Source organism: Oppia nitens, unplaced genomic scaffold (genome assembly GCF_028296485.1).
Source record: "Oppia nitens isolate AA-2021 unplaced genomic scaffold, nextdenovo-longstitch-racon4-pilon3 scaffold35_pilon_pilon_pilon, whole genome shotgun sequence".
NCBI lineage: Eukaryota > Metazoa > Arthropoda > Arachnida > Sarcoptiformes > Oppiidae > Oppia > Oppia nitens.
The window spans coordinates 342,501-369,303 of record NW_026533216.1 but is presented as its reverse complement, the minus strand read 5'-3'; the positions used below and the strand labels follow the sequence as shown (position 1 = coordinate 369,303).

At 25.4% G+C, this 26,803-nt stretch overlaps 1 protein-coding gene across 1 annotated transcript; it reads right to left on the bottom strand.

Annotated features, from left to right (window-relative positions):
* Nucleotides 1-6,319: 6,319 nt before the first annotated feature.
* Nucleotides 6,320-25,746, bottom strand: LOC128957031 (barH-like 2 homeobox protein). The gene is made up of 3 exons (XM_054302746.1): nucleotides 25,251-25,746; nucleotides 18,875-19,706; nucleotides 6,320-6,590 (listed from the first exon to the last, which is right to left on the bottom strand). Exons 1-3 carry the CDS (start codon nucleotides 25,744-25,746, stop codon nucleotides 6,320-6,322), a joined length of 1,599 nt encoding a protein of 532 aa, XP_054158721.1.
* Between the last annotated feature and the right edge of the window lie 1,057 nt (nucleotides 25,747-26,803).

Below are 26,803 nucleotides of genomic sequence, written 5' to 3'. Positions count from 1 at the left end.
GAGAGAGAGAGAGAGAGAGAGAGAGAGAGAGAGAGAGAGAGAAAAATTATTATTAAATAGGTATAAACCCCTCTATACTAGTCTATCCTTATACTTATAGCTCATTGTGCTGTCAGCACAGACACACATATACTTTTAAGATACAAGCATTTTGATGTCGGACGTGCCCAACACACACACACACACACACACACACACACACACACACACACACACACACACACACATAGACTGCTAAATCGTATTAAAACACATTATATTATTAAAATTTTTGAGAAAAAAAATCTTTTGAAACCATACCATCATATCATAGTCTCTCTCTCTCTCTCTCTCTCTCTCTCTCTCTCTCTCTCTCTCTCTCTCTCTCTCTCTCTCTCTCTCTCTCTCTCTATCGTACACTTTAAGAGCACCGAGAGGTTAAACGGAGAGAAACAACTAAACAATAATACTTCATAAACCGTGTTGTGTTGTTATCTGTCTGTATATAGTTTTGCCGTCCCCTATGGCCTGTCAATCAAATCAAACGTACATCGCTTGTGTGGCACAACCCAACAATCAGATGCAGTGGCGCTCATTAGGTGTATCTGTACTGTATGTATGTGTGAGATGTGCTGAGAGACAGGTGAGAGAAGGCTTGTCATATATAATATATAAGAGATAGCCAACTATGGGTGGTCTACAGTGAACAGTACCACAATCGCCAGCACATGTATGTGTATGCAATGCGCGCACATAGAGATGAATAGAGGATACCGGCCCCAGATATTTAACAATAGTATCTTTTATATAAACTGTTTTTATATGCATAGGTATCCTATCATATGTGTGGATACATTGTGTTGTTATTGTAAGCGATAATAATAATAATAATAATAAGTAAATGAATTGAACTTATCTTTAAACACATATAAGCTATCTCTCTCTCTCTCTCTCTCTCTCTCTCTCTCTCTCTCTCTCTCTCTCTCTCTCTCTCTCTCTCCAAATTGTGAACCACTTTAAACATTTAGTAGATCCCTGTCCACAACACACACACACACATACTGTATATAAACACAAACACCAGATTATAATCACTATACTTCACATACCATACCATAACATCACATACCGAGTATATATATCATAGTAGATGTATCGGTGGGTTACGGTGTATACACTGTATATCCTACATGTGTGGTGGTGTTAGTTAGTAGACTATCTAATATTTTATTTATATTTCGGTATATTTCATATGAAAAATAGGATTATTTTTAAAAACTTATGTATGTATTGTTTTTGTTGTTGAATGGTTGGTTAGCCCACATAGACTAACTTTTCAAGTACAGTACATGTTTGTTAATTATATTATATACTGTACTACAGTATAATATAATACTAAACTATATTAACATTTACATATTACCGTATCATTTATTATAAAAATACCTATATATATAAATATACAAAATTGTTATGCTATTGTTTTACTGGTACTTTATATACACTATAATATATATATATAATATTGCTATCAATAAAAAAAGTGTTTAATACTTTTAAAAAATTTTTGTAGAGAAATGTTATGAATATTACGATTAATTTTGTTTGCAATACAATGTGTTTTACACCCCATAGTTATGAATCATATATACTGTATATATTATATATTTATTATATATATATATAACTTTTAAACAGTAATATTGTTTGAATACTATATTTAGAAATGATTAAAACAAAAACAAAATGTTTTTTTTATTACATACTGTATCATATATACAGTAATATCTTTATATCAAATATATTTTTTAACAAAATATATATTTGCATATAATATTTAAATAACAATTATATATGTATATATATACTGTACTATAATTACTGTCAATATAATTAGTTTATAAAAATATAATATTAATAATAAAACATAAAATATTTTATGTGTAATTGAGAGACAATAAACAAACCAACAAAAAAAATCAACATTTTTCGGGTTTATCTTTTTGAAATATTAGTAGTTATACCGTATATATATATATATATCGCACACAATAAACAATAAGCCATTAAAAAAATAGTTAATATTGATAATTGACATAAATATTTATATATAAATAAGATATTTAGTGTATATAGAAATCGGAAAAGAGATCAAATAGGGTTAGAGATTATACAAAAATTAAATAAAAATTTAAAAATATTAATACAATTATGTAATAATAACTTATGCAAAAATTTTTATGTTTATTTATTTATTTATTATTATTATTTCTAAAAAAAAAATATAATTATTTTGTACTCAATCTGCTCTCTCTCTCTCTCTCATCTCTCTAAAAAACAATTTATTTTAATGTATTTTAATGTATGTTAAGGGATATATCAAATTACTTTCAAATATAATGATAACACACACACACACACACACACACACACACACACACACACACACACACACACACACACACACACACACACACACACACACACACACACTATAGCTTTCCTATAGTTATGATATAAAATACATGCATTGAATGATTATTTTTATTATTACTATATTATTACTGTATTATTATTATATGTTTGATTGCAATTATTTTTTTGTTGGTGTGTAAATGCTTAATACTGGCGGCCCGACAATTGTGCTCTCCTAACCCCCTCCCCTTCAGGCCTCCCCCATATTAAACAACAACAACCAAAAACAAGGCATACATTTTTATATAATCATATAATAATAAATGGCATTTTACTTAACACACCAAAAAAAAAAAAAATTTAACAAAACATCTGCCTATGTGTTTAGGTGTTGATGATCATCACCTTTAAAAGATAAATATATACTCAATATATATATATATATATAAATGTTTTTTTTTGAATTATAATAATAACTGCAACAACAATAATAATTTGTTGAGTAATTTAAATAAATTATATTATTATTTAATATATAAACTATTTTTGTATTGTTTKTTATTATGCTATTCGGCTTTGATTTTAAACACCGATAGTACAGTATATCCGACACATTTTGATTAGAGAGAGAGAGAGAGAGAGAGAGAGAGAGAGAGAGAGAGAGAGAGAGAGAGAGAGAGAGAGAGAGAGAGAGAGAGAGAGAGAGAGAGATTTCATGGGGATATTAATAAGTTATTATATATGATATATAATATAATTATAATATATATATATAAATTACTATTGAATTATTATTACAATATATTGTATGGAATAAACTATTWWTTTTAAAAAAAATGTTTTCACAAAAAATAAATTCAAATTTTATTTTATTTTAATTTTTCTCACATTACTTATGATAATACACATAGAAATAATGTACAGCAAATTATTTATATATATATATATAAATTATGTAATATCGTGTCGTTTATGTATCTAATATTAATATATATATATATAATATATGTATATTACATGTGAGTTATTACCTCTAGTTATTAATAGCTTAAATTTACAATTATTTAGGAGAAAAAAATTATTATTAACATTATTATTATTATTGGATACTGAGATTACATAAATATAATATATAATAATTATRTGTTTTTTTGTCTTTCATAAAAAATAATACCGACTTTTTTTAATAAATATAAATACAGTATATTTAGCGAATATTAATAATATAATATAGTTTTATAAATAGTTATAATTTATTTACATTTTATTATAATTCATTTAATTCATATGTTTACAATGTGTGTGTGCGTGTGTGTGTTATTTAAATAATAATTTATTATAATAATAATATCGATATTAAATAGATAATAATAATAATAATAATATTTTACAACGGATGATTTGCTTTTTAGTTAATTAAATACAGTAATTAACAGCAAAAAAAATTTTAGTTATATATATATATATATACAGTATAGATATTAGTTTAAAAGTTATCATCAATTGATGGGCGCTTTTTTTGTAGACAAAATAATAATAATTTTTTAATTTTGTAAAAAAAATTGAAACCTATTTACAGACAGAGACAGATAGACAGACACATCAAAGAGAAAATTGGGAATAAAAAACAATTTATGGGACTATTTTTTAAAACTACTGTACCGTAGTTGTCATTCAATCGTGAGGAACGGTATCTATCATATCTATCTATCTGTAATATGTGGCAGTAAATTAGGAGTCACTTATATATATGTATGTATTTTAAGAGTGGAAATCAATTTTAAACGATTCATTTATTTTCTGATTAATGAGTGATTCATTTTTTTCGCGCAGGAGATTGGATGGGGGGGACAGGGATGTGTGGTGTTAGGTAGAAGGAAGGGGGGTACGGRTGCCTATTATATGGCCCATCGGTGATGGTTTTTTACTGTACGTATGTGTGTGTGTGTGTGTGTGTGTGTATGTGTGTGTCGTCCCATCAGTTTGAATAGTAAATTACTATACACCCAACAACAAAAAAATTCACACACAAATTATTTTGTATATGATATTATCGGGTGATGTTGTGTGAGTGTGTGTATGTGTCGGGCATCGTTGGTATGTAATGTCAAATATCTATTACCAGTGCTGCTGCTGCTGTCGCTGATTACCAATCATTCAGCTGATGGTGATGTTGATGATAATGATGAGACTGTACTATCAAGCTATTGATATGTTGTAAGCACATGTGTTTTGTTGGGGGGTTGGGAGGGGAGAAAGGGCACATCACACGGGTCTAAACGGTTGTCACTCAATATATATATATATATATATAGTTATATTAATAAATTTATATTATTAACAATCAGGTTGTGTGTGTGTGTGTGTGTGTGTGTGTGTAGTGGTTTAAGTGGGGGATAGCCGGACGCACGGGGGGACAGGGATATGAAATGCATACAGTATTATAGTAAGCACCTAACCAAAAAAAATGAGACACTTAAATACAAACCAAACTAATTGTGCAATTATTGTCTTAATAAATATATACAGTATTTTTTGTATAGTGTAATATAAGTTATGTTTTATTTTATTGTATAATATTTATTGGTGTGTTTATACTTATACTTATTATTATATATATACACACACACACACACACACACACACACACACACACACACACACACACACACACACACACACTAAATAATTTATATATTAATATGTGTTAAAGATAGCGCACAGGGTTCTCGCAAAAAGGCATCTAACAGAGCGATAGCTAACACACACACACAATAACATAGCATTTTGTTATATAATATATATCCTAAAAAAAATTATTATCGGATATCAAAAGCGACCGAAGCGTTAAATTATTAAACAATAATAATCATAATAATACTGTAATCTAAAAAACATTATATCACTTATATATATGAAATTGTTTTATATATATATATATATGAGCATTGAGTACAAGTATATACAGTATATATATATAATAGTCTAGTATTATTATTAAGGGGGGTATCACCTATTTCTTTGGATGGTTGGATGATTGGTTTGATTTGGTTTGGTTTGGTTGGTTTGATGTGTTAAATAATAATAATAATAAAACAACAAACAAACAAAAAAGTGAGAATCATTATCACCTTTCCATCGATCAGTTCAGGTGTCTGTTAGGCACGCGATATATATAATAGGTCTCTAATATCTACATAAGCAATAAAACTTAACATATATTATATTATATACATATATATAAATATATGATGATATCAAAGCCCTATCATTAGCACATGTAATATAAGATAGGGGGGAGAGAGAGAAACAAATAGCAAATCATAGATACAGATACTGTATATATATATTGTRATTTTTCATATCCAATACATTATTATTATTATTACAACTACTACTACAGTATATTATTATTATTATCTTAATGTCTTGCGATACATATATACAGTATATTACATAACAATAATACTGTACGGAATATATATATATATATATATATATTAAATGGCATATAATGCGGGTGTGGTTTGCAAAATAAAACAAAACAAAAAGTTATGCTAATATTGTTTTAATCATCATCTATACTATACAATAGTTGCTATACAATACAGTATAATTGCTTTATATGTTATAATGTACTGTATATATATGTTTTCAATATTATTGTTGTTTAGTGTGTRTGTGTGTGTGTGTGTGTGTGTGTGTGTGTGTGTGTGTGTGTGTTGTAATAAAAAATGATTTGCTTTTCATTTATATATATATATATATATATATATATATAGATAATTTATAACAATCATAAAGTCATATATACAGTATATATTTATAATAATTATATAATATACTTGTAATATCATACTATATACTGTAGTTGTTATTACAGTATATATTGTTTTTTTATTATTATTTCGGGGCAAACAYTTAATTATCTATTGCTGGTTGACATCAAACTTGTGTGCCATTTAACAAAACTGCTTAACGATGACGGCCTCAGCGGATGATGAATGGTCGGTGTCGGTCCCATCATCGGTAGAGTTGGCTGACCCGAACTGTTGTTGGCCACTAGCAATTGGTGGTGATTTGATGGTGACGACTGCTGCTGCTGCTGATGGTGTGGTGGCAGTGGTTTCAGTAGGCTATTGGCGGTTAAGTTGAGCGGACTTTGGATGAACTGTCGAAATCTTGAGGCAGAAGCGCTATATAATTATAATAATAATAACAAAAATTAAATAAAGTTTTTTTTGTTTGGAGAAAAATAATACATTTAATTTTAGTTTTAGTTTTAAAAACATAGTATTTTTTTTAGTTTAATTTAGTTTTAAAAATTTAGAGATTTTTATCATCATCATCACACAGATAACAAAAATAATTTTTAATATAATTATTATTATTATTATTATTGTTTTTTGTTGTTGAGATAAATATAAAATATGTTTTTTTGCGCGCTTGTTAGCTAAGTGTAAAATCCTATTTATTATTATTATTTTATAATATATCGGCATTTTTGTTGTTGTTGTTGAGATACATAAGCGTTGCTCTCCCTATGATATATATATATATATAACATAATATACAGTAACTTTAATTTATTAGTTGGGCATTGGCATATAAAGTATAATATTAAAAAAAATAAACTAAAAATTTAATACCTGATAATTGTTTGGTACCTATTTTTAGTTTATATATATATAGATATATATTATAGTTTAGTGAGTAGTGAGGAACACACCTTATTTTTACTTAACTATCCTTACAAGTTATGTAACAGTTATAGTAATCGCTTATATATATATATATATATTGTATCGTAGATATAGTATATATATTAATATACTTTATGTGTTTAATAAAAGTTTTTTTAAGTGCTATTTCGTGATTGAAGTTTTTAATTTAAAACTTAATTTATATGACATTTTATTTGGTGTGTGTAGACTTGAAAAAAATAGTTAATTTAATTTTTAAATTTTCTAATTTATGATTACGATTATGATTATTATTACTATTATTATTATTTTTATCATATATTGCTTGTATTTTAACAGTTAATCAAATGTTTCATCAATGCTTGAATCAATACATTTATATAATAAAATAATAATAATTGCAATCAATTTATTACAAAAAAATTTTACCAATGGGGTATTAATATTATTAATAATATTATTATTTTGATTTTATTATTTGATATAATAAAATGATATAATAATTTTTTTTTAATTTTAGAAATAAAAATGTTTTAAATCAATAATGAAAAATTGATGGATATTAAAAAAAATTTAAATAATATGTCAATAAAAAAATAATTTTTTATATTAATACTGTATATAACTTATAAATGTTTTCTATAATATAATATCGATTTTTGATTATTGAAATACTTGTATTAATTTTTTTTTATTATTAGCTGAGAAACTAATTTATATTAACAACTAAAAAAAAATATTTTGCCAATACATAAATCATATATTGTATACAACCATAAAATAAAATATTTTCGACACTTTAGGCTATAATTTATTTTATTTTTTTTGGTGCCCAACAATTAAATGTTAACCACAATTTTAACACCCGTTTAGCTTAAGTATCTGATAATTTTGTTGTTGAATAAACTATTAGAAAAAATAGGAAATTTTGTTTGAAACAATTTTTTTTATATAATTATTAATTAAGATTTATATATAAATATATATTGTTTATATATATCATATATATATATATATATATATATATATATATATATATATATGCTAAATTATTGTGCACCCCCAAAAAATATGTAAATCAATTTGTTATGCTTATATACCAAATATTATATATAAATAGTTATATTTAATATACATTTTATCAGCATACATAAGCATATTTTTGGATAACCCCAAACAAAATTGTGTTTTATTTTTTTATCGTAAAACAGTGAAACTATATATGTACAACAACAATATTATTAAAAAAAATTGATTTATATTTAATAGATATTTGTATGTCCATCACACATATACGGCTGTCAAATGTGTATCAAACAAATTTGACTTATAATTTGTTTAGAAAGAAAGAAAGAAAGAGAGAGAGAGAGAGAGAGAGAGAGAGAGAGAGAGAGAGAGAGAGAGCACGATATATATAAACGATAAGCAAATACATGAAAAAACCAATTATATATATATATGAAAAAAATGTATAACAAATAAAATACGGTTAAATGTTTGATTTTTTCAACCAAAAAAACATGTTTAAACACATTGTCAATTGAAAACCAATTGCCAAACCGCCCATTATTAATAAATCGGAGGGTACACAACGTATTGAAAATATTAATAATAATGATAATAAGGGAACCGGTAGATAGTGTCTACTGTGTGTGTGTGTGTGTGTGTGTGTGTGTGTGTGTGTGTGTGTGTGTGTGTGTGTGTGTGTTTGAACTGTATGTATAGATTATTGAATACTGAGAGTATAAGTGGCCACAAAAATATTTGCCTACTATTCAACTGTCAATTCATTGACAAAAATTTTTGTGTATACTATACATACAGTACACACACACACACACACACACACACACACACACACACACACACACACACACACACACACATAACATACAGTTTATATATATAGGGATCAAAAAATCAAATCATGCCTTTCATATGTCTGTCCAACAATCTCTCTCTCTCTCTCTCTCTCTCTCTCTCTCTCTCTCTCGCTATTGTATTGTTAATAATATTAATATTATTATAATACCGATCGGATACCTAATAACCAGTGATATTAGTTTTTGTGGGAAAAAGTCAAATGCCGTTTTCAATATACAGTTTAAGGGCCTGATATCATGACTGACAACCCCCCCCCCTTATCTCCTCTAACACATACAGTGCATGTCAAATGCCAACCAACTGTCCTTAAACACCACACACCATACAGTAGTACACTACTGTTCAATAACACAATCCCTTTAACTCTAGCTAATCTCCTAACTATTATTATTATAAAATTTATATATATATATTATTTGGTGATTGTTAAACTAGATAATAGGGAGGGGGCCCCAACAATAATAATAATAATATTGTAATAACAATAATATAATATCGTTTAACTACACACACACACACACATACATACATACAAAAAAATTATATATAACATTAAAAACTGATTTGAGTGACATTTACCCGGGTGAAGACAAATAGGGATTTAATTGACAATACGGGTGACTAGTTTTTTGTGTGTGTGTATTGTTGGTGTAGTTGTATGTATGTATGTGTGTGTGTGTGTGTGTGTGTGTGTGTGTGTGTGTCGTTGTGTTTGTGACTATCATAGTAGAGTATTATAACAAAAAATACTTATTTGTGATAAAATCGGGAGGAGATATATATATAGTGAGTAGTGAGAGAAGTCCTACAATTAAATACCGGTTCCCTATCTCTCTCTCTCGAAAAAAATACATATAATTTTATAGTAGTTGTGTGACACTAACCCAATGCCGACAACAACATTCACTGTATGTGTGTAAGTGTCGGATATGATTATCGGTATTCCAAGGGAAACGGGTATAAGTTTTTTTTTTAAGGAGGACTGACTCAAACTATCAGTGTGTGTGTGTGTGTGTGTGTGTGATTGTCAGTGATTTGATGGGTCCCCTAAACAACACATAGTTAGCAAAGATTTCCCTTTAACTAGCATTAGAGAGGACATGGACAGGGCTGGCAGTTAGCACTGGCACATGTCACCATCAGAAGTAGTATATGCTACCATATGAGTGACAGGCCATTGATGCCATTGATAGCCTATAATCGGCTTTCCAGATATATATATATATAAGTAAAGATAATAATAATAATAATAATAACACATAGTATAGTAAAAGTGCTGTACATTTTTAAAAATCTATTGTATAGATAGATTAACAACTGCTAAATGGCAGTTACCATACATAAAATGCTAACTATCTGTATAACTATAATGCTTAACATTACTCTAGTAGTAGTAGTAGTAGTAGTAGTAGTAGTAGTAGTAGTAGTAGTAGTAGTAATAGTAGAGAGTGTTATAAGTTATAACTATAGGTATTATTATAATATTAACAAAAATCGGGATTTTATATATATATATACAGTATTTTTCTGGACAATTATAAGACACGACTTATTGAACAACACACAGTCAAAAAAAACTGTTTGAATGTTGAAATGATTGGGGGAAGTGACCGGGAAAGGGGGGGGTTAAAAATTGTTGCATCGGTACATATAGAGAAAACGTGGTGCTAAACTTTTTTTTGACTAAACAAAATTAAGCGAGCACATTTATGCATCACGACTCCGGTAGGTTAGGCCCGTAGTTATAGTAGTAGTAGTAGTAGTAGTAGTGATGCCCATTAGGGAGAAAAGAGGCTTATTATTTAATAATAACTGAGATCCCTGTGTGTGTGTGTGTGTGTGTGTGTGTGTGTGTGTGTGTGTGTGTGTGTGTGTACGCCAAATGTGTTTGCTTGAGCTTATGTATGTTTATAATTTTTAATTGAATGCACTGTACTATTGAATATATCTGTACTATCTATCCATTTATATCTAACTAATCATATTGGGATTGTAATCATACCAGAAATAATCACTGTATCTTTTTGGATGATCACCGGCTCATTGATCACACATAGGCCTTCTCTATCTCCCTCTCTCTCTCTCTCTCTCTCTCTCTCTCTCTCTCTCTCTCTCTCTCTCTCTCTCTCTCTCTCTCTCTCTCTCTCTCTCTCTCTCTCTCTCTCTCTCTCACCATTATCTCACTCCTCAAAATGCATCTATAATTTAATTACTCGCCTCCTAAACACCGGACGCTATTACACTGGTGTGTGTGTATGTATGGCATACAGTAGAGTCAGTGCACTCTTGTTAACACCATTTAGCCAACCATTTGCTTATCTAATTGAATGTTTGAATTGAATACAATATATCTTCCAAAGAGAGAGAGAGTAATAAAAACAAAATATAACTAATTTAGTTACACTATTAATAGTAATATCAATGATAATACCCGATTCATATGCCGTACCCATACATACATCAATACACAGCACACCACACATGTGTCTGGCGTTACGTTTTTTTTGTATTATTATTATTTGAAAGCGTAAAACTCAATATTCAATTAACTTTTTTTTTTATATATCAAACATGACTTTCCTCCCAATCACTACTACTACTAATTCATCGGTGTTTTCAACATTTAATTATCCGATTTTTCCCCTCCTCTTGTTATCTGCACTCCTATTAATACAATATTAGCACTTATTTAATAATAATAATAATACTACTAATAATAGGCAGTTATTGCCATCAATTATACAAAGCGAATACAATAAGATTTTTTTTTATTTTTGAAAAATGTTTTTTTTTCAAATTTCAATTATCAATTTTACAAATAATATATTAGTATTCAAATATTATACAGCAAAACAAAACTATATTATAGAAAATTAATTAATATTTTTGTTAGAAATTAGAAATGTAATTATATTTATTTTTTTGTTTGTTTAAAACAAACCATCTTTTAAAAAAACATCAAAAAATATATTATAAATATAAATTTTTTAATTATATTTATTTATTTTTTGTTAAGTTAACTAAAAAAATAACAACAAAATTACTTAAAAATTTTTTATACTAATTTTTAAAAAAAATGTTATTTTAGATTTATATATTGTTAAATATATTTATTAAAACAAATATACAATAAGATTAATATTAATAAATACAATTGTAATTTAAATTTTAAATATACAACTAATAATAAGTTATTTGCTATAATACTAATAATAATAATAATCCCATTAGTTATACACATACACACATATATATTTATAGGATATGATCTAAAAATTTTTCTATAGATTATATTATTAAAATAAATTTTTGTAAATTATATACAGTATAAAACAATAATATATTATAGTATTTAGTGTGTGTGTATAAGTAATATTAAATATTTAACAACAATATAAATCTAAGTCATATCGTTATTATTATTACTACTATTATACATTGTATAAGTTATACATAATCTATAATATAATTTTTTTTGTGACACCAATAGTTAGTCATCTAATTGACTGACCCATACAGCCTCCCCCTCCTCTCCTCAACAAAATAGGCGGATAACCCGCTCACATGAGAAACGGAAAAATTTATATAAATCGGTTATTTTTACTGTATATCTACAGTATATATATATATATATGTGTATTAGTATTAAAATCATTGGTGCAAATCAATTGAATAAAGTGCTACAACAATAAACTAAACAAATAAATCTGAATTAAATAATATTATATCATATATATATATATAATAAATAAGTCGGGTATTAAAAGCACACAATTTTTGTCAGCTCTCGTGTCTGTATATACTGTATAATATATATCACTGGTATGTATGTATGTATGAGCGCACAGCCCTTTTATAATCATTTATCGACAGTGTGTGTGTGTGTGTGTGTGTGTGTGTGTGTGTGCTTATAATCATATGCCGCCCACCAGTGTCAATTATTACTATGTATAATAATATTATCTATATATATATATATATACAGTAAAAGTTACGAGAAAGAAAAAATCTATATATAATTTAATATATATTTTTTGGTGATTTAATTTAATTGAATTGAAATTGTGAATATAAAATTCAGATCATTTTCATTAGGAAATAACACAATTATTATTATATATATATATTATCTATTATAAGATAATAGAAATTTTTATTATATACCGTAAGTAATATAATACACACCAAAATAATTCACTATTGTTTGTTTGTTTTAGTTTTTTTTGGTTGTTAATCAATCAATCAATCAATCATATCAACAACAAAAATACAACAATTTATATTTATTGTCTACGAAATTATAAATTAATAGATATTATCATTAGATGTTTGACAAATTATTAGATATATTAAATTATAGTGTAATTGGTTTTTATTTCGGGTGTGTTATCTGTTAATAATTACATTGATATATATAATAATCAATAGAAACAAATAATTAAATTGTTTTTTTTGGTTTTGTTGTTATGATATATATTAATATTTATATTTGATTTAATCATTTTTCTAATTTATAGTATATCTATTAATTTTTATGCACATTACTTATTAAACAAAATTTATATTTTTAAAAAAAACAACATTTTCCCTCCCAATTAAATAATATTAATATTATCAAAACAAAACAACAATTTTTTTTAATTGTGATGTTTATATAGATTAGACATTAAATTAAATTAAATTTTTAAAAAATTGATTGCTTTTAAATTTTCTTATATATATATATATATTACTGAGTTTTAATGATACAAAAAAAGTGATTAAAATCTACCTAATTATCTATTGAATAATTGCAACACTTTTTATTGACAATTTATTTATATTTATTTACTTATTTATTAAGTTGCCGGTGAAATGTTTATGTTTAAAATAAATGCAATTAAAATTTTTTTAATATAAATTTTATCCAATAATATAAAATGCTATAAATTTTATACAAATTTATGGTGTTTTTAAAAATAAAATAAAAATAAAATTAAACACTTTTTCAAAATATTTACTTTGATATTTGTTTTAATTGTTGTTTTATTTGTTTGTTTAATTAATCGAAATTATATATATATTTTTATTTTATTTTATTTATGTTTTCTATATATATAAATGCAATAAATCAATAGTTAACTAACTAACTAATATATTGACATTATAAATAAAAAATAATTAAACAATAATAATAATAATTATTATTTAGTAAATTATAGCTCAAAAATACATACAGAAAAATTTAATAATAATTTTTTTTTCTGTATGTGTGATTATAAAAAAAACTAAATTTGAATTTTTGTTTCATTAATTAAAAAGCTATCAATTAAATGATTTATTAAATTTTGCTAATTATCTCGTGATGTAGAAGTTTGGGTCCAAAAAAACAAATTTATTTAGTTTTTTTATATAAATAAAATGTGAAAAATAAATAAATAAATAATTACATTATCATCATATTATCATTATTATTATTAGTATTACAGTATATATATGTATAGTGTTTGCATGATTTTTTAATAGCAATCAAAACTTTTTTGTTTTTTGTTTTAATTATAAATTTTAAGCTAAATAATTAACATACGTTTAATTTTTGCGATTATAATATCATATATATATATACACTGTACTATAGTATAGATATTTAATGTAATTTAATTTTATTATAATGTTAAAATTAAATAATTATACTATAGTACTGTTTAGTAATAAATTTTGCTTTAAGGCTATGAAGTAATATAATAAACTATTATATATTTTTTTGTATAATATTTTATAAAAATTTTGTTATTATGTGTGTGTGTGTGTGTGTGTGTGTGTGTGTGTGTGTGTGTGTATGCTAACAATCACTTAAAATATTTTATATACTGTATATATATTTTTTAGGGGTATATAAATCTATTTTATGTACTAATATATGAAAAATAACTGGTTATCATAATATTAAAAATAATAACATTTAAATTTATTAACAAAATATATAAACTTAATGTATATTTAATTTTGTGGAAAAAAATAATAATTTATTTTATATATACAGTATATACTGTACAGTCAGTGTAACTAAATAACTGACAATTTTTGTAAACTCCCAATATTTTAGTCAAAATAAATTGATTATTATTATTATTATAATATAAATATTATATAAATATTTTAATATTAATACAATAAACACCCACTTATTAAATTGAAAATTTATATATATATATGTAATATATGTAAAACCATCAAATAAAACAACAACAACACCACAAAAAAACGTTTAAATTTAATTGAAAATTGATTTTATTTTCTCACATATTATTGACATAAAGAAATAATTTTTTAAATAAAAATTAATGTAAAAGCTTTTTAAATTGATGTTTATTTTTTGTTTATTATTTATATGTTAATATACTGTATAATATATATCTATATATACCGGTATATACTGTATATAATATAATTTGATTGATGCCATCAAATCAGTCATTTATTTTACGTGTGTTTGCTTTTTTTCAATATCAATAATAATAATAATAATAAATTGGGTATTTAGCATGCAATTTATATGTAATTTAGATTATAATAATTATTATTTAATTTTTTATAAATTAATTTTAAAAAGATATATATTATATAATTGAAATTTTTGTTGTTGTTTTGTTTATATATACGATAATATTTTTTTTTAAATTAATTAATTAAATTTTGCTATAATTTTCACACACATACTCACAGAGAAACTGTGATAATTTAACATTTAATAAAAATTTATCTAAAATAATAATAATAATAATTTATAAGTAATTTTATCAATAAAATTATATATATATGATTCATGGATAATTGATTAAAAACAATATTTATTTAGCTTAATTGATGATAACATTATGACTATACATTTATAAATATATATAAATTTATATATTAATTATTTGATTGAAAAAAACTAATAATAATTTTTATCATAAGTATGTTATTGATAACACAATGCCTATTATAGTTTTTTTTTAAATAATAATACTATTAATTAATAATAATAATACTCAATAGAGATAATCATGTCTATACTATACTATTATTAAAATACATTATACTATTATATACTGTAGTAAAAGGCAACACACAAATTGTTTTAACAATTAGACGGTTAGTGTTAATTGAAATGCAAATATTTGAGGGCGTGTTTGGTGTGTGTGTGTGTGTGTGTGTGTGTGTGTGTGTGTGTGTCTATGTGTCTATGTCTATGTTGGCAACTATTATAGATGATAGGATAAAACAAATGCATTACAATATAACCGATGGCTAACTAACTAAACTAACTAAACTATCAAACATTGATTAGCAACGAGAAAAAAACATGTTTTCATAATTTTCATATAGTATTATATAATATACCTGAATATATATATATATATATACAGTATATGATATATAATGGCTCACTAAAGACTCACCGAAAGGCAACAGTTTTTTTTCATACACTATAATATATGTGTGTTTAGAAAAAAAAACAATTTTTAAAAAATACATAAAAAGTTGAATACATATCATCATATCATTAGATGGTATATATATATATAAAACTTCACACCTGCAGTGTTAACCTCAAAGTGCTATTTATTATTAAAATGCATTCAATGAGTGAGCAAAGAGAGAGAGAGAGAGAGAGAGAGAGAGATTAAAAATTCAGTTTTATTTTAAATCAGTTATTACTATACATAACTTAAATATATTATATAATATTATACACATTGCAGACAATATTATTATTATTACACAAAAAAACTTGTGTTAGTTTTTTTTCGGTACCCAATGAATGAGTGTATTAGCCGTTGTTGTTGTTGTTATTATTATGTTATGTTATGTTGTGTTTAAAAAGATCATAATCTTAAAGGCAATCATTAGTAAAAATGCAACGAAAAAAATAAATAAAAAAATATATTATTTTTTTTTTGTTTCTTTTACCGGTAAAACATTTTTGTTTTAAATGCATACAAACACACACACACACACACACACACACACACACATACATGCATGCATAAACACACATACATGCATAAACACACATACATACATACACACACAAATAACAAATGTGTGAAATAATATTTATTGTATAATACAACTGGTGCTAACTATAGTTATTATTACAGTATTATTATTATTATTATTATAAATACTTATTATTTTTATTGTACATCAGTTTAAATAAATGCCAAACAAAACTTTTTTATTTAAAAATAAATAATACGTTTATTATAATTATATATTAAAAAAATTTATTTTAAATATATATAAATTGTGTTTTTTGTTTTACTTTTAGTTTTTTTGTTTGTTTGTGTTATTTAAATACTTTAATTTTTTCACTCATTCAATATGTGTTATAATTTGCTAAACAGCTAATTTATTTTGGCATTTATTGCAACTTTTTTTTATATTATTATTATTATTATTGTTTCCCTCATCTAAATATAAATAAATATTTATTTAACTAAACTCTATATACATATATATATATATATATATATTGAATATTTAGGGAAACATTTGTTTTAGTGCGGAAAAAAATATATGTCTAGAAATCTTATATTAATTTTTTTTTGATTTATAGAAAACAAAAAGTTTTTTTTTGTAAATAGTTTTTTTTCTTAATGAATGAATAATTTTTTTTTAGTTTGTATCTAAAAAAACTATACTCTAATTCATGTATAATTTGTATCCCATTTAGATCTCTCTCTCTCTCTCTCTCTCTCTCTCCTAGTTTTTTATGTTCAAAACATTTGTGCAAAGATTTCTAGTTGTGATAAAATGTAATTTTAATTGTTTTTTGTTCACTCAAAACACATTATTAACACGAATGAGAGAAAGAGAGAGAGAGAGAGAGAGAGAGAGAGAGAGAGAGAGATAAAAAAATAAATAGTTGATTATTATCACTACACTTATTATTAATACAATAATATTACACACAAATATATATATATATATATATACCGGTATATATACAGTATATAAATTTGTTGGTCATTAATGGCTTTTAAATAGCTAATTGTGTGTTAAATATAAGCCAACAACAAAAAATGTGATTTATTATATAATTTTTTTTATTTGAAAATTTTTTGAACACAACAACAAAAAAAAGTTAACTACAAAATAATCGCACAAAACAACCCAAAAAAAACAAAAACTAATTAAATTAAAAAAAAACTTTATATAACAATATATATATATACTATAGTATTCATAGCCAATATTCATTAAGATAATAGATCGCTTAATGGGATATATTTTTATTATTATTATTATTTTGTTAATCCATTATTATTTAAATTATTATTTATTATTATTTTTGAATGTGTGTCTAATATTTTTTACAGTCAAAACACATACAAATTTATTTAAATAATATTCAATTAAATCAATTTACAATTGAAAATTAAAAATAATAATAAATAATAATAATACTAAACGATTACTATATGCACATACAGATTGTTAGCAAACATAATAATAATAAAATAAGTTATAAATATAAGAAAAAAAATAACAATTTTCAATCTATATGTAAATAATTATATATAAAAATAATTTTTTTTGTTACCCCATAATAACACTACATTAAAATAAATACTATACTATAAGAAAATTGATTATATATTTAATTTTCCATTATATAATAATTATCATATTATAAATTAAATAAAAAAAATAACTAACTAAATGCAAATAAAACTAATAAACAGCGCGCTTAACAAGCAAACAAACAAACATAAATAAAATTAATTATCAAAACAAAATAACTATTAAAAAAATAATAATTCAAACATCATATTAATAAACTAATAACTTTTTTTTAAAAGATTATAATAACTAAAAAAACATTAATATTAAAAAACTTATCAAAACTTTTAAAAAAACCAAACCTTTTTTCCAGCTGTTGCTGTTGGCTCCTGATCTTGACTCTGTCCACATGGACCGGTATGGGCACATGTATCTTATGGCCGGGCGCTCCACCATTGCCGCTGCCGCCGCCCCCTCCGTGACCGCCGCCATTACCGCCGATGGCACCGACAACTCGCTGACCTTTGACACGTTTCCATTTTGCTCGTCTATTCTGAAACCATATCTTTATCTGTGACTCGGATAGGGCTAGTGTATGGGCTAACTGTGCCCGCTCAGTTAGGCTCAGATATTTTTTCAAATGAAACTCCCGCTCCAATTCCAGCAACTGTTCGGACGAAAATGATGTCCGCCGGCGGCGATTGTTTGCCGCACTGTTCGGATCCGATTTGTCGCCAGTGGTGGCCGCCGTCGATGAAGTTTTAGTACAATCGTCGTCATTGTCGTCCATCAGCTGGTCGTCATCATCGTCATCGTCGCCGTTGTGGTTAGTCGGCGACTGCGATGCCGATGATATACGCGATTGGCTTCTCTGGTGGTCAGTGGTAATACCACCACCGATAATGGCCGCCGGCGGCGATAACTTATCATCAGTGTTAAGACTAGCTGTGGCGGCGCCGATAATGAGCGGCGGGGGCGGCGGTGTGTATTTGTCGGCATCAGTTGTTTGCGGTGTCGACGACCGCGAACCGTCCCGACTGGAACTGCTGTCCGGTTCTTCGCGAATGTAGCGCAGATGATCCCTGTGCTGCTGCTGCTGGTTATGATGGTGTAGTAGCTCAGCCCTACTACTATTATTACTGGTAATGAAGTCCCGCTGACTTTTACTGCCAATGAATTCCCTATTTAATAGACCTGTCAGTCAGTCGGTCGGTATGTATGTATGTGTGCGAGAGAAATGGTATTTCAAAAAAAAAATTAGTGTCAAATAAAAAAATTGTTATTAACTTTTAGTTTATTTTTTATTATATTTTTTGGTTAATACTAAGCGTGTAGTGATATATATCAATATATATAAAAGGCTACCAATTTTTGTTGTTGTTGTTATATTCACCCGATAGGAATGTATGTTTTTTAATTTTTCTGTACAAAATAGGCGTTCCCTGCCTGCCTTCCCCCTCTATCGCTTGTATTTTTATAATGAGGTGTATTTGTGTTTTTTAAAAAGTGATAATCAGTTAAGTCTGTATATATACTGTATTATATATAAAGTGTGTGTCAGATGTGCATACATTCAATGGGGAATAATATATGTAAAATTATAAATAACAACAACAAATGCAACAACACTTTCACACACTGTAAGGGAAAGGGAGGATAAGTTTGAAAGAGAGAGAGAGATAGAGAGAGAGAGAGAGAGAGAGAGAGAGCAATGGACAGACAGCTTTCATATACAGTGATACTGTATTATACTGTGTGTATATATAATTTATATTTGAAAGGTGAGAAGTAAACGATATATACATATAAATATTTGAGAGACTAATTTAAAAGGACTGGCAATCAATTTTTTTGAAGGTCCTATACATTAACTAACTAACCATCAATCGGTTAACAAAAGAGAGATATATATACAGTACATAATTACAAACAGTTTTTTCGGAGCTCCCTTTCCTCTCTCTCTCTCTCTCTCTCTCTCTCACCACTATATCGAGTCATATATTTTAAACGTTACGATAAGTTAGTAAATCGTTTAGTCGGCCGATAATTGAGGAAATGCCGAGACATATATATACTATAGTATTTGTAAGCAAATAAACCGCACTATTATTTGACTTTTTGTTTCTCTCTCTCTCTCTCCTCGTGTGCACTGATTATAATAATTGCCACTAAATTTGCTGATTATTTACTGAATATTTATTTATATATATATATATATATATTATTGGAGAGACGCCGACAGAAACATAACAAATATAAGGCCTCTCCTTATAGACAAACATTTGCATCAATTAGTGATCATTTTTATATCACTTTCTCTCCTTTCTCTCTCTCTCTCTCTCTCTCTCTCTCTCTCTCTCTGTAGACTTTATCCGACACTTAAAAAACATATATTTAAAGAGTGAATCATCTTTTCTCTCTCTCTCTCTCTCTCTCTCTTACTTTCACACAAACACAACACATTGTTAACACATCCCAAACACTTTGAAGACATTTATTTTTTTTAATGGCAACGGATGTGACTTAAAGAAAAAAAACTAAAATAATAATAATAATAATAATAATAACAATAATTAGAAACTCTCTGTTGTGTCGGTTAATCATATAATTATTATTATTATTATCATATAAATAATGATTTTCTCTCTCTCTCTCTCTCTCTCTCTCTCTAAATGTGTTATAAAGTGTTTTATGTGTACGATATATATATATATACAGTATATATATATCACTAATGAGTTATAATTATATGTGAACTTAATTTTTTTTTGATGGTTGATATCTTATCCTCACAAACAACCAAAAAAAAATAAAAACACTTTTATTTTTATCAGATGTTAACCATTTTAAGTGAAAATTACTAACAATTTATATATATATTATTATTTTTTCTCATATATTATTATTATAATTATAAATATAATCTCTACACTTTGAATGCACTTAAGATTTTTGTTGTTGACTATTAAATAACTTTTGAAATTATTGATAATTAACATTTAATTGCTAACAATATATAATTTATTGGCAATAAGTTATTGGACTTTATTAGTAAATTATAATATATATATATATATATTTTCCTAACAATGTTTGTATTGTATATATATATATACATATTACACATTACCAAATTATTGTTTTTTTTATTAATTTATAATATTTGCCCAATAATAATTTACCCAGCATAAAAACCCTTTTATAACTATAATAAATATCATAAAAATATAGTCTCCAATATAAATACAAATAAAAAAAAATAATGTTTCTTAACATAAACTTAATGTCCCGACAAAATGTATGTATTTTTATCACAATTATTGCCAAAACACTTATTATTACTATACTGTACTGTAGTTTAGCTATAATATTATTTGTATACTTATATATATATATATATATATACTATCAATGAAATTTATCTTTCAAGTATTGATATTATAATATACTATATAAATACATAAATATATTGTGTTAAAAGTGATAGATATTTATATATCTATATATATATATATATATATATAGTGCCTCTAAAAACAAAACAAAAAAAACATCCGACACTTATGTGTTATAATTCAGAGTCACTTAACTTAATTGAGAGGCCTTTTACTGTATATATATATATATATATATATATATATATATATATATATATATATATATATATATACAAGTAATACAAGTATAAATGCAATACAAGTTGTTGTAATATAATAATAATAATAATGTGAATGATATATAAAGATAAATATTCATTGAATGACAGCTAATCGGTTGAAATAATAATTTTTATTTATTTTTATTTTTTAAAACAGTGATATATAATATACTGTATATAAATATAATTATGTTATGCGATGCCATAAAAATTATATATATATATATATTTGAGAGGAAATGTCTCATTGTTTGGAAAGGATGTCTACTAATATCATATCATTGAATAAGCATTGCATAAACAATAGTATTATATACAGTATTATACATACAGTCATCACAGTTTTAATGATTAATTAAGCGAAACATTAGCCTATAAATTAGCCCTAATTTTTGTTGCAATCAATTATTGTTGTTATTATTATTATTATTATTATTATTGAATTTAATTATCATCATTATTATCATCAATTAATTAGCTGCATAGTTAACCCTATGATGACTAACTAAAGGGGAAGGGAGGGATTGGGGGGGAAGAGTAACATAATTATCTCATTTGATTTTAAATGAAATAAAAATTATGATTTTATATATATATATAGATTTAGTACAGAATTTTTGTTTTGAAATTTAATTTTTGTTTATATATATGAATATTAGTTTTTACTAATATTTAACATATGTTTTTTAATAATTAATATTTTAGTATTAATTATTAGTTAGTTTCAACTAAAAAAATAAAATAAATAAATAATTTTACAAAATTCAATCTGTATCTTAAATCATAGTTAATAATAATTATAATTTAATAAATACAATGTAGTGTATTATATGAGATAATAATAATAATAATATGATAACTAACAAAATAAATTGTTATTTTATTGGAAGTATTTTTTAAAAATATTTTCAAATTATAATTAATTTTGTTATTTTTTCCAAAAAACCTTATTATTATTAGAAGTATATTATTATAATTATTAAAAATTTTCTACACCTTTAATATTTAAAATAAAATCATAAATTGCATCTCAAATAAAACAAAACAAAACAAACAATCATACAATAATATTTATACATAACAATCATACAATGATATTATTAACTTACAAACAAATATAAATAATTTTCAAAATTATTGTAATATTAAAGGTTTAAAATTAAATGAAAATAAAACAAAACATTTAAGAGTTACATTAAAATCTGTAGATTTATCAAAATATAAAATAAATAATACAATTATTGAATCAGTCAATCAACATAAACATTTAGGATTGACTTATGATAATAAAATGTCATTTAATATACATTGTAATGAAATCTATAGTAAAGCTATTTCTAAATTTAATTTTTTAAAATTTTTATGTAAAAATATTGACAGTAAAATATTTTTGCAATTGTATAAAACCTATGTTTTACCGATTTTAAACTATTCAAATTCATGCTTTACTCCTTTTAACTCAATCACATAAAATTGAAAAAATCCAAAAAGTTATAACAAAATAACAATTTAGGAAAATTAGACATAAGTTATATTAATAGATTAAAATATTTGAATTTAATTACATTAGAAAAAAGAAGAAAATTAAAAGCGTTGAAACTTATTTTCAAAATAAAAACATGTAATAATACTGTACCTAATAATTGGTTTTATTTGTTTGAATTTTATAAAACATCTAGAAATGGTTTATTTATTAAAAAAACATTTAAAAGGATTGATTTATTTGATAAAAATTATATTAATTATTGTATAAACCTATTTAATTCATTACCATTGTATATAAGAAATGAAGAAAAATACTGTAATTTTATTAAATATATTAATGACTTTTTGTAATATTGTATACAACTTGTTATGTATAACATTGCATTTAAGCTAAATAAAATTATTATTATTATTATAAAACCAAAAAACTTGGACTGATTTGTAAATTATTATTATTTTTATTTATTATTTTTTTGTTGAGGTTTCTAAATAAATCGTGATTTTTAATATAATTTAATAAATATATATTGTATTAGATTGTATTATAAAAAATATAATAGAAGATAATTAATTTTATTAATCATATTAATAAAAAATAATAATAATTTTTTGATTGTAAATATAGTTTACAATTAATATCAATTGGTTATAATAGCAGTTAAATTATATTAAATACAATATTATATCATTGAATTATATAAATTATGAATTATTTATACTAAATACAATTTATTTTTTAGTTTTTATTATTATTATTAAATATTATCACTATTATAAACACTCGTGATATTTGCCATCAACTAAAAAGTAACATAAAAAACATAATTTATTATTATTATTATTATGTTTTTTATCTAWAGTCACAAATAATTATGTAATAATTCAATTAATAAAAATTAAATTTTTTTTATACATTTTCATAATAATTTAATTTAAAAACAACAATAAAATTGATGTTTCAGGGCATCGAATAATAGCTATAATTATACATTAACTAACTATTGTCACTATTTTTTTATTATTATTATTTATTATTATTATGATTAAAAAATTTATTTTAAAAAGATATAATATACTATTTATTTATTTTTTATTATTATTTCACACTATTATCACACTATAATTAGCACTTTGTTATAAAAAATTTGTTGTTAATGATTATAATTTTTATTTTTATTTATTGTAAATTTTATTAATGCTATGATAAAAACACACACACACATACATACACACACACACATACATACACACACACACACACACACACACAAATTAATATATACTGTAAATTACAACGTGTATAAAAAAAATTATCTATAATATTTATAATTTATAAATATAATACAAATTTCCAAAACACAAAATTATTAATAGTTGTAATGATGCTAATTATTAGTATTATAATAATTATTATAAAATTACTAATAATGATAATATGATAATCATATTTGTGAAAAATGTAAGGTTAGGGTGTAATGTAATGAGGTTTTTCTTAAAGCACAGTCTACTTAATTAGTATATCATATAAATAATATATAGTTATATAATATTAATGCCTATAAATAAAAAAATAACTGATTGGTTTGATATCATACCCGAAGCTACCGTTTCGCCGCTTGAATCGGGCGAACGGGGCGGCGACCAGAGGCCCAGAGATCGTTGCATTGATAGATATTGTGGTAAAAACAGCCAAAACGGCAACATATCTGGCGTATGACAGGCCGGTTGGCCATAGAGTCCGGCAGCGGCGACGGCGGCGGCGCTGTCGAAAGCCGGCATCGATTTGGCCGACGACAAGCCGTTGTTGCCGTTTGTTTGAAAAACATTGTGAAACAATAGATCGCTTGAAGGCATAGCACCGCACGGTGTGGACGATGCCGACGACGACGAAAACAATTGCGGATAATTGGCCGCAATGTGATGATTGTATCGGTCGTGAGCGGCTACGAGACTGGCCACACCACCAYYACCGCCTCCGCCGACGCCGCCACCGATGCCACCATTGGCTGTCTTGTCGTTAGACGCCAGCAGGCGATCGATAGAAAAATAGTTGGATGCAGTCATCGTCGGTGATGATGTTGATGACCACATCGGATGATGAATGGATGGACAGTTAGGTTAGGATAACCCAACAATTAAACTAAACTTTTTTTGTTAGTCAAATAAAAAAGTTTTTTTATTGTCAACACTTATCGGTGCACTTCTAAACAAACACATACACAGAGAGACAGAAAAACTTAATTAAATGGGTCTCCAATGGGTACCAAACAAAAAAAGCACAGTAGGTTAGGGACCAGTGGTTTGTACTTATATTTATACCGTATATACCATTCATTAACTTTTCTGGACTCTCTCTCTCTCTCTCTTTCTCTATACACACACATACACTTCACACATACCAAAGTGTCGGACAATTATTATTAGTATTGCCAATGCATTTATGATCCTATGTATGTACTGTATGTATGTATATATATRTATATACTGTATGTGTATATATATATGAGTGGTGTGAGAGTCTTCTCACACATATATTTTTGTTGTTGAAGGTATCACTTGACTGGGAGGTGGAGCTGATCCAAGCACACAGCTATTGGCCGCACGACTAGCGGCTGCTCTCTCATCAGTGAGTTCCTCAAATCCACTGATAATAATATCCATAAAGTCATAGCAATAGTGCAACTATTATACATATAAAGTCAATTTGCATGTATAAGTTAGGGAGTGAGTGAGATGTATGAGTGAGTKAGTGAGTGAGAGAGTGAGAGAGAGAGAGAGAGAGAGAGAGAGAGAGAGAGACTGGGCTCACACAACTCACTCACTGGATGTATAGATATATAATATTAATGAAATGCCTGTGCAATATATATACAGTATATATAAAGTGCTGCACAAAGTGTTTACAGTATATTATCATCACTTTTTTTTGAGGGGGTATAACTTCTTGTACACTACACTTAGAGACTACAGTTCCTCACCACTACCACTACCACCACCATCAACAAAAATAATAACACTTTTTTTGTTGGGATGTGCTGCCAGTGTATTATATGTGTACATATAGTTTATTTGCATCGATATTTATATTATATATATTGAATATATAAATGTTTTGGGCGATCATAAAACAAAAAACTATAACAATTAT